The sequence below is a fragment of the Ranitomeya imitator genome, chromosome 8, assembly GCF_032444005.1.
Source record: "Ranitomeya imitator isolate aRanImi1 chromosome 8, aRanImi1.pri, whole genome shotgun sequence".
NCBI lineage: Eukaryota > Metazoa > Chordata > Amphibia > Anura > Dendrobatidae > Ranitomeya > Ranitomeya imitator.
In genome coordinates, this window is record NC_091289.1 from 5,914,124 (window position 1) to 5,927,570 (window position 13,447).

The 13,447-nt window shown below is 52.1% G+C and overlaps 2 protein-coding genes across 2 annotated transcripts; both read right to left on the reverse strand.

Annotated features, from left to right (window-relative positions):
• Positions 1–99: 99 nt before the first annotated feature.
• On the reverse strand, positions 100–4,664 carry BRK1 (BRICK1 subunit of SCAR/WAVE actin nucleating complex). Its single transcript, XM_069736156.1, has 3 exons — positions 4,477–4,664; positions 3,160–3,242; positions 100–357 (listed from the first exon to the last, which is right to left on the reverse strand). The coding sequence occupies exons 1-3, from the start codon at positions 4,592–4,594 to the stop codon at positions 331–333; spliced, it is 228 nt and encodes a 75-aa protein (XP_069592257.1). The 5' UTR covers positions 4,595–4,664; the 3' UTR covers positions 100–330.
• Positions 4,665–9,442: 4,778 nt separating this feature from the next.
• Positions 9,443–12,791, reverse strand: LOC138647261 (uncharacterized). Its single transcript, XM_069736157.1, has 3 exons — positions 12,661–12,791; positions 11,737–11,845; positions 9,443–10,887 (listed from the first exon to the last, which is right to left on the reverse strand). The coding sequence occupies exons 2-3, from the start codon at positions 11,783–11,785 to the stop codon at positions 10,292–10,294; spliced, it is 645 nt and encodes a 214-aa protein (XP_069592258.1). The 5' UTR covers positions 11,786–11,845; positions 12,661–12,791; the 3' UTR covers positions 9,443–10,291.
• Between the last annotated feature and the right edge of the window lie 656 nt (positions 12,792–13,447).

The window sequence follows — 13,447 nt, forward strand, 5'->3', positions numbered from 1 at the left end:
GCGGAGCTGGGGGCCCCTGGTCTGATCAGCCGGAGCTTCCTGCATGGGATAGGATGGGGGAGGGGAGCTGCGGATAGTGGGGGTCACTCAGTGCAATCATGAGATTAATTCCATTTATTTTGACAGTTTAAAGTTACAGAAACATCGATACAAAAGAAAAATATAATAATGAAAGAGGAAAGTGATCTGATTGGCACAACGACCCGCGACCTCGCCGCCATCCAGGAATAGCGCAGCCCATGGCTTCTGTCGGCCAATAAAGTGAAGAGTAAAACGGAGGAAGGATCGGGGGACGCCGCTGTAAACGTAGATGAAGGGGGTCCGCAGCGTCTAGGTCAGAGTCTCTCCTTTAGTGACCTGCAATAGAAAAAGATGAGTGATCAGATGGCGAAAACCGGACGTAATGGACGAGTCGTCAGACATGAAGCACGGGGGTCTCTGCCAGGCCACAGCACATGCAGAAGAGCGCAGCCACAGAACAGCACAGAGCACGGCCACGAGCAGACACGGAAATACGCGGCACTCTGTAAATACCTGGTGGGGGGAGGAGCTACAGCTCTGTTCATCCTGAGCCTCCCAGTTCATGAATAGAATGCTAGAACTACAGTAAAGACTGACAAGATGGAGAGGGGGGTGGGGAGGGATGAAGCTGCAGAAGGGCATGCTATACGGAGGGGACTCAGCAGTCCATACCCCCACCCTATCAGCCCAGAGCGGTGGTCAGGTGATGTAGTGATCCGGCTACGGGCTGCTCTCCTGCGCCTGTCCAGTTATGATGGGAGCTGGAGATCCACAGGTTAGGACCCGCTATGATCTACTGGGTGGAAGGAAGTCATGGCTTTTTCTAACCGAACCACCACTATTCCCTATCAGAAGCCTTTACAAGGTGCGTTCACCCCATTAATCTTCATCCGTTTTGTGTGCACAGCTCGCATGCAGACTGATGTGTTGCCGTAGTTACACCCTGTGTAGTCTGACACTGCAGTTGTGTGCTGCCGTCCGCCTCCTCTACAGCGTGATGATGAAGAAGAGAGGACAGACACTAATAGATGAGTGGAGCTGTGAACACTAAACGGGAGGAGGTTTTACATGAAGACCGGGAGCAATGTTGCTTCATTTTCTATTTTAGATACATTAAGACCCCATAACCCCTGCCCCCGCCCTTTAGGATAATGTCGGCTTCCCCATCACTGGTCCTGGATAGATTTCAGGACTAATAACTAAAGAGACAGAATTACCCAATAGATAAAGAGAGAAAATAATATCAGACATGTCACCAGCAGCTTACTGATGGTTTCCAGATAGCAAAGTATTGCTCCAAACTGCAGCACTGATGACTTAAAGGGCCGGTAACGTCTGTAAGTTTACAGTAGTCTCCCCCTCCTGATTGGAGAAGAGGAGGTGGCTGCATGTTGTTACTCAATGTCCACACAAGCTCATGTTATAGCGGATATTGGGCTCAGCCGCTTCCCCTCACAGATGCTGATCTAGCAAATCGTATGTAGAAAATGGGGTGGGGGGAGTTCACACAAAGGGTTAATATCAGGCAAAAAAAAAATCCAACACAACAAGAAGGGACAGCAAAGGGGGATGAGACCATGGGGGGTTCATGCAGCACTACAGTTATTCTGCGGTCACCACCATTCCAGAGGGCGGCAGAAAATCAAAAGAAATATGAAAGTAAGATTCAGAGCAAGAGGCGACGGCTACAATGTAACACGCGGGATCAGTCGCCAGACTGGGGCCCAGGTGCAGCGAGCGCTGTTACTATACGTTTCCCCTGTGGTGGCGAAAAACAATCCCCCAAAAAACTCCATTCTGGTTTTGGCGACAGAAACCACATTGATCACAAGAGTTCTGCATTATCCGATGTGGAGAGTGCGGCAGGACCTGTGGTGACAGTGTAGTCATGTGACCGCTCAGGTCCTGTACCCTGCGGGAGTCTGGAAGATCTGAGGAGGAGGAAACTGGCAAGTCATCTATAATGTGTGAGTATGTATGAATGTATGTGCTCTGAGTGTGCATACAGGTGTATGTATGTGCTCTGTGAGGCTGGGATCACACATGCGAGAAATACGTCCCGAGTCACGCATGGTAATACCCGGCACTGCCGCCGTCACTCAGGAGCGGAGAGTGCGGCCGCATAGCAATACATGCAGCCTCACGCTCCGAGAGACGGCGGCAATGCCGGGTATTACCATGCGTGACATGTATTTCTCACATGTGTGATCGCAGCCTGAGTATGTACACACGCGTGTATGTATGTGCTCTGTGAGTATGTATACACGTGTATGTGCTGTGAGTATGTATACACGTGTATGTATGTGCTCTGTGAGTATGTATCTGAGTATGTGTGTGTATGTGCTGAGTATGTATACACGTGTATGTGCTCTGTGAGTATGTATCTGAGTATGTGTGTGTATGTGCTGAGTATGTATACACGTGTATGTGCTCTGAGTATGTATCTGTGAGTATGTGTGTGTGTGTGTGTGTATGTGCTGAGTATGCACACACGTGTGCATACACAATGTGTGTATACACTATGTACAGGCATGGTATGTGTGCTCTGTGAGTGTGTATACACATATGTATGTGCTCTTGGAGTATGTATACACATGTGTATGTATGTGCTCTGTGTATACATGTATGTCCGGGCTTGGTGTATATACCTGTGTGTATGTAGTATCCACATTTATAAATCCCCGCTGTTCATAGGTGTAATGATGTCAATAATCGCCTAATGAATGTGTAAAATGCTGCCTACTCATCGAGTGACTGGATTGTCTATGGTGGAACATAAATCCTTGTTCTCGGCAGCACATCGCCGCTGTACAGGGAGAGACGGATCTGCTAGTGATTGTACAGAGGCCGGAGACGAGCGACTTCAGTGCTGTCCATCACTCGTATAACGGCCTGAACTCCGCGCATGTGACCACAACCGAGACGTTCCTGTGACGGAGCGATGTGTCACATTGGGGATCTGCGCCCGGCTCGCCCCTCGCTGCAGAGATGAATGTTGGCGGCTCAGAGTATTGATACAATGTAACACGCAGGATACAAGGTTCTCTGCTCCGATGCATCCGCCGCTGCGGCCACAGACACGTCATGCAGACTCCCGCGTGTCAGACATGCAGAATGGCCGCAGAGGGCAGCACGTACCCGCGCCTCTATGTACTCGATCCGCCGCTCCAGAGCCGTCAGCTTCTCGTTCAATGTCGCCAGTCGTGATCGGCAGGACATGTCTGCAAACAAGAGGAGAGGTCAGAGGACAGCGCCGGACCCCGGACATCCCACCACCCTGCACATAGGGGGCGCCCTGCACCCAGGACATCCCAGCACCTGCACATAGGGGGCGCCCTGCACCCAGGACATCCCAGCACCTGCACAAAGGGGGCACCCTGCACCCCGGACATAAGAGGAGAGGTCAGAGGACAGCGCCGGACCCCAGACATCCCAGCACCTGCACATAGGGGGCACCCTCCATCCCAGCACCTGCACATAGGGGGCGCCCTGCACCCAGGACATCCCAGCACCTGCACATAGGGGGCGCCCTGCACCAAGGACATCCCAGCACCTGCACATAGGGGGCGCCCTGCACCCCGGACATCCCAGCACCTGCACATAGGGGGCGCCCTGCACCCAGGACATCCCAGCACCTGCACATAGGGGGCGCCCTGCACCCCGGACATCCCAGCACCTGCACATAGGGGGCGCCCTGCACCCAGGACATCCCAGCACCTGCACATAGGGGGCGCCCTGCACCCAGGACATCCCAGCACCTGCACATAGGGGGCGCCCTGCACCCAGGACATCCCAGCACCTGCACATAGGGGGCGCCCTGCACCCAGGACATCCCAGCACCTGCACATAGGGGGCGCCCTGCACCCCGGACATCCCAGCACCTGCACATAGGGGGCGCCCTGCACCCAGGACATCCCAGCACCTGCACATAGGGGGCGCCCTGCACCCCGGACATCCCAGCACCTGCACATAGGGGGCGCCCTGCACCCCGGACATCCCAGCACCTGCACATAGGGGGCGCCCTGCACCCCGGACATCCCAGCACCTGCACATAGGGGGCGCCCTGCACCCAGGACATCCCAGCACCTGCACATAGGGGGCGCCCTGCACCCAGGACATCCCAGCACCTGCACATAGGGGGCGCCCTGCACCCCGGACATCCCAGCACCTGCACATAGGGGGCGCCCTGCACCCCGGACATCCCAGCACCTGCACATAGGGGGCGCCCTGCACCCAGGACATCCCAGCACCTGCACATAGGGGGCGCCCTGCACCCCGGACATGAGGGGAGGTCATCACCGGACATCACCTCACGACATGACAGGCGCCCCCTCAGTATTACACCGCCCTGCACATAGGGGGCGCCACTATTCACAATATATTTACACAGTGACATCCTGTCTATGATATCGCGATTACAAGCCCCCGCCTCCGATCTCATGTCGCGATATTCACCGAATGAGTTGAGGAAGTCGGCGATCTTCTTGATGCTGCTGGTGATCACCTCGATATACTCGCGGTTGGCCCAGTCCTGGTGGATCTCCCGCTGCACCGGGTCCTCCTGACTCGACATCTTCCGTCTATTCTCCGTGGTCTCCCGGGAGCAGCAGCGCCACCTGCAGGACGAGCCGTCACCTCAGCACGTCACATCCGAGGCGCCGGCGGCCATCTTTGTACCTGGCGGAGCTGACGTCCCGCAGCCCCAGAGGTCCGCGCTCAGTATCTGCAGCCGCTCCCATAGTTCTATGCGGCAGAGTGACGTCACAGAAGAGGCCAAATCTCCACCAGCAAAACCGAGAAACGAGAGAAAGAAACCGAGGGCGGAATAATGTACGGGAGGAGAGAGGGACCAAAATCCACCGGACCGCGCCCGACAGTGACGTCATAGAAGGCAGGAGGAGGGGCTTAGTGTATCACATCACACAGGAGAGGATTAGATACACGGCTCAGCAGTCAGTATCACACAGGAGAGGATTAGATACACGGCTCAGCAGACAGGATCACAGGAGAGGATTAGATACACAGCTCAGCAGACAGTATCACACAGGATAGGATTAGATACACGGCTCAGCAGTCAGTATCACACAGGAGAGGATTAGATACACGGCTCAGCAGACAGTATTACACAGGAGGGGATTAGATACACGGCTCAGCAGACAGTATCACACAGGATAGGATTAGATACACGGCTCAGCAGTCAGTATCACACAGGACAGGATTAGATACACGGCTCAGCAGGCAGTATCACACAGGAGAGGATTAGATACACGGCTCAGCAGTCAGTATCACACAGGAGAGGATTAGATACACGGCTCAGCAGTCAGTATCACACAGGAGAGGATTAGATACACGGCTCAGCAGTCAGTATCACACAGGAGGGGATTAGATACACGGCTCAGCAGTCAGTATCACACAGGAGAGGATTAGATACACGGCTCAGCAGTCAGTATCACACAGGAGAGGATTAGATACACGGCTCAGCAGTCAGTATCACACAGGAGGGGATTAGATACACGGCTCAGCAGACAGTATCACACAGGATAGGATTAGATACACGGCTCAGCAGACAGTATCACACAGGATAGGATTAGATACACAGCTCAGCAGTCAGTATCACACAGGAGAGGATTAGATACACAGCTCAGCAGACAGTATCACACAGGATAGGATTAGATACACAGCTCAGCAGTCAGTATCACACAGGAGAGGATTAGATACACGGCTCAGCAGTCAGTATCACACAGGAGAGGATTAGATACACGGCTCAGCAGACAGTATCACACAGGATAGGATTAGATACACAGCTCAGCAGTCAGTAGCACACAGGATAGGATTAGATACACGGCTCAGCAGTCAGTATCACACAGGAGAGGATTAGATACACGGCTCAGCAGACAGTATTACACAGGAGGGGATTAGATACACGGCTCAGCAGTCAGTATCACACAGGAGGGGATTAGATACACGGCTCAGCAGACAGTATCACACAGGATAGGATTAGATACACGGCTCAGCAGACAGTATCACACAGGATAGGATTAGATACACAGCTCAGCAGTCAGTATCACAGGAGAGGATTAGATACACAGCTCAGCAGACAGTATCACACAGGAGAGGATTAGATACAGAGCTCAGCAGACAGTATCACGCAGGATAGGATTAGATACACAGCTCAGCAGACAGTATCACAGAGGAGAGAATTAGATACACGGCTCTGCAGTCAATATCACACAGGAGAGGATTAGATACACGGCTCAGCAGTCAGTATCACACAGGATAGGATTAGATACACGGCTCAGCAGTCAGTATCACACAGGATAGGATTAGATACACGGCTCAGCAGTCAGTAGCACACAGGATAGGATTAGATACACGGCTCAGCAGTCAGTATCACACAGGAGAGGATTAGATACACAGCTCAGCAGTCAGTATCACAGGAGAGGATTAGATACACAGCTCAGCAGACAGTATCACACAGGAGAGGATTAGATACACAGCTCAGCAGACAGTATCACACAGGAGAGGATTAGATACAGAGCTCAGCAGACAGTATCACGCAGGATAGGATTAGATACACAGCTCAGCAGACAGTATCACAGAGGAGAGATTAGATACACGGCTCAGCAGACAGTATCACGCAGGAGAGAATTAGATACACGGCTCTGCAGTCAATATCACACAGGAGAGGATTAGATACACGGCTCAGCAGTCAGTATCACACAGGATAGGATTAGATACACGGCTCAGCAGTCAGTATCACACAGGATAGGATTAGATACACGGCTCAGCAGTCAGTATCACACAGGAGAGGATTAGATACACGGCTCAGCAGACAGTATCACACAGGATAGGATTAGATACACGGCTCAGCAGTCAGTAGCACACAGAATAGGATTAGATACACGGCTCAGCAGTCAGTATCACACAGGAGAGGATTAGATACACAGCTCAGCAGTCAGTATCACAGGAGAGGATTAGATACACAGCTCAGCAGACAGTATCACACAGGAGAGGATTAGATACACAGCTCAGCAGACAGTATCACACAGGAGAGAATTAGATACAGAGCTCAGCAGACAGTATCACGCAGGATAGGATTAGATACACGGCTCAGCAGTCAGTATCACACAGGAGAGGATTAGATACACAGCTCAGCAGACAGTATCACAGGAGAGGATTAGATACACAGCTCAGCAGACAGTATCACACAGGAGAGGATTAGATACAGAGCTCAGCAGACAGTATCACGCAGGATAGGATTAGATACACAGCTCAGCAGACAGTATCACAGAGGAGAGATTAGATACACGGCTCAGCAGACAGTATCACGCAGGAGAGAATTAGATACACGGCTCTGCAGTCAATATCACACAGGAGAGGATTAGATACACGGCTCAGCAGTCAGTACCACACAGGATAGGATTAGATACACGGCTCAGCAGTTAGTATCACACAGGAGAGGATTAGATACACGGCTCAGCAGTCAGTATCACACAGGAGAGGATTAGATACACGGCTCAGCAGTCAGTATCACACAGGAGAGGATTAGATACACGGCTCAGCAGACAGTATCACACAGGATAGGATTAGATACACGGCTCAGCAGTCAGTAGCACACAGGATAGGATTAGATACACGGCTCAGCAGTCAGTATCACACAGGAGAGGATTAGATACACGGCTCAGCAGTCAGTATCACACAGGAGAGGATTAGATACACAGCTCAGCAGACAGTATCACACAGGATAGGATTAGATACACAGCTCAGCAGACAGTATCACACAGGATGGGATTAGATACACAGCTCAGCAGTCAGTATCACACAGGAGAGGATTAGATACACGGCTCAGCAGTCAGTATCACACAGGAGAGGATTAGATACACGGCTCAGCAGACAGTATCACACAGGAGAGGATTAGATACACGGCTCAGCAGTCAGTATCACACAGGATGGGATTAGATACACAGCTCAGCAGACAGTATCACACAGGATAGGATTAGATACACGGCTCAGCAGTCAGTATCACACAGGAGAGGATTAGATACACGGCTCAGCAGTCAGTATCACACAGGATGGGATTAGATACACAGCTCAGCAGACAGTATCACACAGGATAGGATTAGATACACGGCTCAGCAGACAGTATCACACAGGATGGGATTAGATACACAGCTCAGCAGTCAGTATCACACAGGAGAGGATTAGATACACGGCTCAGCAGTCAGTATCACACAGGAGAGGATTAGATACACGGCTCAGCAGACAGTATCACACAGGATAGGATTAGATACACGGCTCAACAGTCAGTAGCACACAGGATAGGATTAGATACACGGCTCAGCAGTCAGTATCACACAGGAGAGGATTAGATACACAGCTCAGCAGTCAGTATCACAGGAGAGGATTAGATACACAGCTCAGCAGACAGTATCACACAGGAGAGGATTAGATACACAGCTCAGCAGACAGTATCACACAGGAGAGGATTAGATACAGAGCTCAGCAGACAGTATCACGCAGGATAGGATTAGATACACAGCTCAGCAGACAGTATCACAGAGGAGAGATTAGATACACGGCTCAGCAGACAGTATCACGCAGGAGAGAATTAGATACACGGCTCTGCAGTCAATATCACACAGGAGAGGATTAGATACACGGCTCAGCAGTCAGTATCACACAGGATAGGATTAGATACACGGCTCAGCAGTCAGTATCACACAGGATAGGATTAGATACACGGCTCAGCAGTCAGTATCACACAGGATAGGATTAGATACACGGCTCAGCAGTCAGTATCACACAGGATAGGATTAGATACACGGCTCAGCAGTCAGTATCACACAGGAGAGGATTAGATACACGGCTCAGCAGTCAGTATCACACAGGAGAGGATTAGATACACGGCTCAGCAGACAGTATCACACAGGATAGGATTAGATACACGGCTCAGCAGTCAGTAGCACACAGGATAGGATTAGATACACGGCTCAGCAGTCAGTATCACACAGGAGAGGATTAGATACACAGCTCAGCAGTCAGTATCACAGGAGAGGATTAGATACACAGCTCAGCAGACAGTATCACACAGGAGAGGATTAGATACACAGCTTAGCAGACAGTATCACACAGGAGAGAATTAGATACAGAGCTCAGCAGACAGTATCACGCAGGATAGGATTAGATACACAGCTCAGCAGACAGTATCACAGAGGAGAGATTAGATACACGGCTCAGCAGACAGTATCACACAGGATATGATTAGATACACGGCTCAGCAGTCAGTAGCACACAGGATAGGATTAGATACACGGCTCAGCAGTCAGTATCACACATGATAGGATTAGATACACAGCTCAGCAGTCAGTATCACACAGGAGAGGATTAGATACATGGCTCAGCAGACAGTATCACACAGACTGCAGAGACCCGTGTGTCGTAACCAGTGCCTTCCCCCGTCCCACCACTCCGTAATAAAAGATACCAACAATCCTGGATGGGTTGAACAGGTCGGTCACAGTTTTATTATTTGCAAAGTAGAGAAGGGCAATTACACATCGTGACGCACTCATTGCTGAAGGCCCCAGCCGACGACCGCTGGGCCAGCAAGCCGATGAGAGGTTACGAACCTTTGCCCCCCTCTACCTACCGCTGTGACGTATATAAAAGAACGTCAACATTTATTTTTTTTTATAAAATTTAAAATTCAAAACATTTTAACAGTAATTGCACAGTACATTTACCAGTTTATAAGGGAGGGAGGGTGGGACAACAGCTTCCAAGGGTCAGCCGGGGAGAAAGAGGGAGAACCTGGCCCGGTCACTAGAATTTAACCCCTGAGGGTGTGGCCTGACTCACCTCTTCTCCCCGGTTGGTCCGCTGGGCGTCCCAATCATGACCTCACCTGGGGAGGTAGTGGGAGGGGGGAATTGGGCACTGCACAGATTTCCCCTCTAGCTATCCCTTAGGGGCTCTGCAGTCAGAGGCACGTTCCTTATACAGTACCGTGCCTACCAGACTGCAGAGACCCGTGTGTCGTAACCAGTGCTTTCCCCCGTCCCACCACTCCGTAATAAAAGATACCAACAAACCTGGATGGGTTGAACAGGTCTGTCAGTTTATTATTTGCAAAGTAGAGAAGGGCAATTACACATCACGACGCACTCATTGCTGAAGGCCCCAGCCGACCACCGCTGGGCCAGCAAGCCGATGAGAGGTTATGAACCTTTGCCCCCCTCTACCTACCGCCACGGAGGATCATGTGTATGACCTACACAGGACTCCGACCCCCACACAACATCATTAGAGCCTGTTCAACACCATCCCGCAAACCCTCCAAGAATATGTCGAGCCCGATGTCCGTGAGGTGGATGCCATCTGGTCTCAGCAAAGCAAAATTGTTCCCTTCTAGCTCTTGGTGTCGAACCACAATGCCGTAATTTTCTCTCACAAACTTCGACATCTTTGTGTTAATCCTTTTTCTTGCGTTTTCGATGGCTTTTACGTCCTTAGCTCCGTGCCAGACCGCTCGAGGTATTATCTCGGACCACACCACCACCATATCTGGTAATAAACAGACAAACCGATCGATGTCCGTTGACATTACTGTGTACAGCTCGGCCCCTTTCCGCTTGCCCAAATCATTGCCTCCGGCATGTAGCACCAGAACCACCGGCCCCTTGGCCTTCTTAGCGATGTCGACCAACTCCGGGAAGATCTGACGCCACCGGAGCCCTCTGATGCCCCTCCAGTTGACTTCCAAATTCGGGAAGCCAAAATTGGTTCCCCCCGTCCTGAGTTTGGCCCTTTTGCATGCCCAGTAGACAAAAGAATGCCCCACTACCCAGACTGTGGGCCTACAGCTGCCTGTAATAGACAAAAAGTGTTAGAGCAGGTCTGGTCTTATGTATCTTGCAAAGCATGCGGATTTCCAGCGGCCCATTCTCTGCACCTCGACTTCCGATACCCCCGCTCTAGCTGCTTCGGTCGCCGCCCCTATTCGGAATGAATGTGTCCCATATTCCTTTGGAGCCACGCCGAGTGCCTCTAGGCACTGTCTAAAGATCGCTTGAAATTGATATTTAGTAAGAGGGGACCCGTCCGTGTGTGAAAGAAAGAATCTACCCGGACGTCTTACTAGCGCATAGTTTTTAACTATTTTTACGGGGCATATTGGGACGCCTGACGCCTTGACCAATACCCATGTCCCCCTCCCGGTGGGGTCGCATTTGGATCTCCGTACTCTAATGCGCAGAGCTTCGCTGCATATGACGAGGTCTTCATTGATTAAGCCGCCTACTGATGCGGATTTTGACTGGGGCACTAATTCGCTGATGCGAAGCGCCCCGAAGAAGGCGATTGCGAACGCTGCAGATATCAGCGTTGCCTCGTATTGCGATTTGCACACCGATGAAGAAATTGCAATTATGTCGGCCAGCAGCCTTAAGGAAACTGGGCGACGGCATTCCTGACTAGGTTGCCGCCTTCTCCAGCCTTTAACGGCTTCTCTGATGAAAAAATATTTGGTTACGTCCACCCACCCCAGCAGCTGAAAGAAGAAGGCTATTCCCGACAGATGACGTTGCGCTAATGTCCCCGACGCACCTCCCCGCCTGAGCTTTTCTAAGAGTTCTACTAAGACGTCGCATCTCGCCCGGTCGCACCTATCGACTGGTCTTCCTTGCGTTAGCGAGCACCACTCCTCCCACGCCTTACCGTAAACCTGCCAAGTCGCCGGTGTCACCGAAGCGCGAATCAAGGGCATCAGTGATTGGCCACCATGTCCAAGAGGGAAGGAGGACACCGCAGGCCCGACGTTCGCGCCCTGGGGAGGAAGAGTTTGAATGCCTTTGAACCTCGCAGGTGCTCTATTTGACTGGCGGGTACATCTGGCCGCAGGGTGTCCACCTCCGCAGGAGGAGCATTCGTGTCTATATTTACAGGACCCTTGGAAACGGCAGTATCCATCGTTAAACAGTAAGCAGGCCCCAGGTCCGCGTACGACCACTGTATTCTGGCCTGCTGCTGTTGAGTGATAAGTGGTCGCTGCAGAAGAGGGGGGTTGTTTTTGGGACAACATCAGTCGTAACCAAACGTCCGTCGCTTTTACCCCCCAGCCCAAATCCGGTTGCATGGCCAACCGCCTGCGGAACTCCTCGTCGTACCGTTTCCATGCCGCCCCGCTGTGGCACTTATATGAATTATAAATTAGATCTTGGTAAATAAATAATTCGGAACAACGCTCTGGGTGCTTTTGGCCCATTATACATCCGAGAACCGCGAAGGCCTGGAGCCAGTTATTCATCGTTTGAGCTATTTTTGGTTTGCTCCTATCTTGTAACCGCTCGCCTACTCTCCTTTCCTTGTCCACGGACTGTTGGTCGGCAGATAACAGTGACCATATATCTACGTATCCATTATCCCAAATTTTTTGCCTTGTCTCTAACTCAACATGCGCTCCCAGTGGGCTAACTCCACAGAAAAATGCATCCTTGTGCAGACTAGCTGCCTGGGTGGTGCTAGTGTCAGTTGGTACGCCTGGGCGTGTCAGCTGCTGAACTAGGGTCTTAATAGCGGCCGCCAGCTCGCTTTCTCCCACATTTTGTATTGTAGAGCGCTCACCGACATCAAGGAACTCACCGCTGTCAGATGCCGGCCGAGTGTCTCCGGACGGAGGTACTCTGGCTCCTGCCGTGGCGCTGTCCTGGTGCTGGCCGCCCGCCCAGGAGGATGAAGATGGCAGGCCAGCGGCCAGCGCCGTGGCACGGGGATGTATTCTGCTGCATTGTGTCTGGTGCCGAGCGTCCCCCGGAGAGGGAGGTTCTCCGGCTTCTATTGTCTCGATGGTTCGATGCTGGCTGGTGGACCGGGGAGGTATGTATGGCGTGTCTCCCCGTGCGTCAGCCCAGGACGGAGCACGTGACGGATGACCTCTGTCGTCTGCTCGAGGATGAGAGGCTATTGGGGCGCCGATCTCGGCCTGATCGGTAACGGGGGGTGTCAGTGTCTGTTCCCACCGGGTACCCGCTCTGGGTGTCCGGTGAGACTGCCGTCTTTCGGCATGTGACCGGTACTGCCCGTTGTAACTCCCCGATGTATCTGAGCCGGTTGTGGATGGCGAGCGCCATCTGGAGGAGCGGGATCTGTGGTGGCTCCTGCGGCTCCTGTATGAGTGGTGTCGGCTTCTGGAGTGGGAATAGCGACAGCTAGAGGGACAGCGGGGACGGTGGTGGGAGTCTACTGATGAGGGTGAGGATGATCTGCGGCATCTATGCCTGCGATCGCCCTGTCTAGGGGTTGCGTTAGGTGCATTCACCTCGGGAGTAGGGGGGACGTTACCTTGGCCATGGGGCGTGAGTGGCGGTGCAGGGGGTAGAGCCGGGGAAGGTGCGGTGACTGTTAAGCTAGCACCGCAATAGGGTGAGCG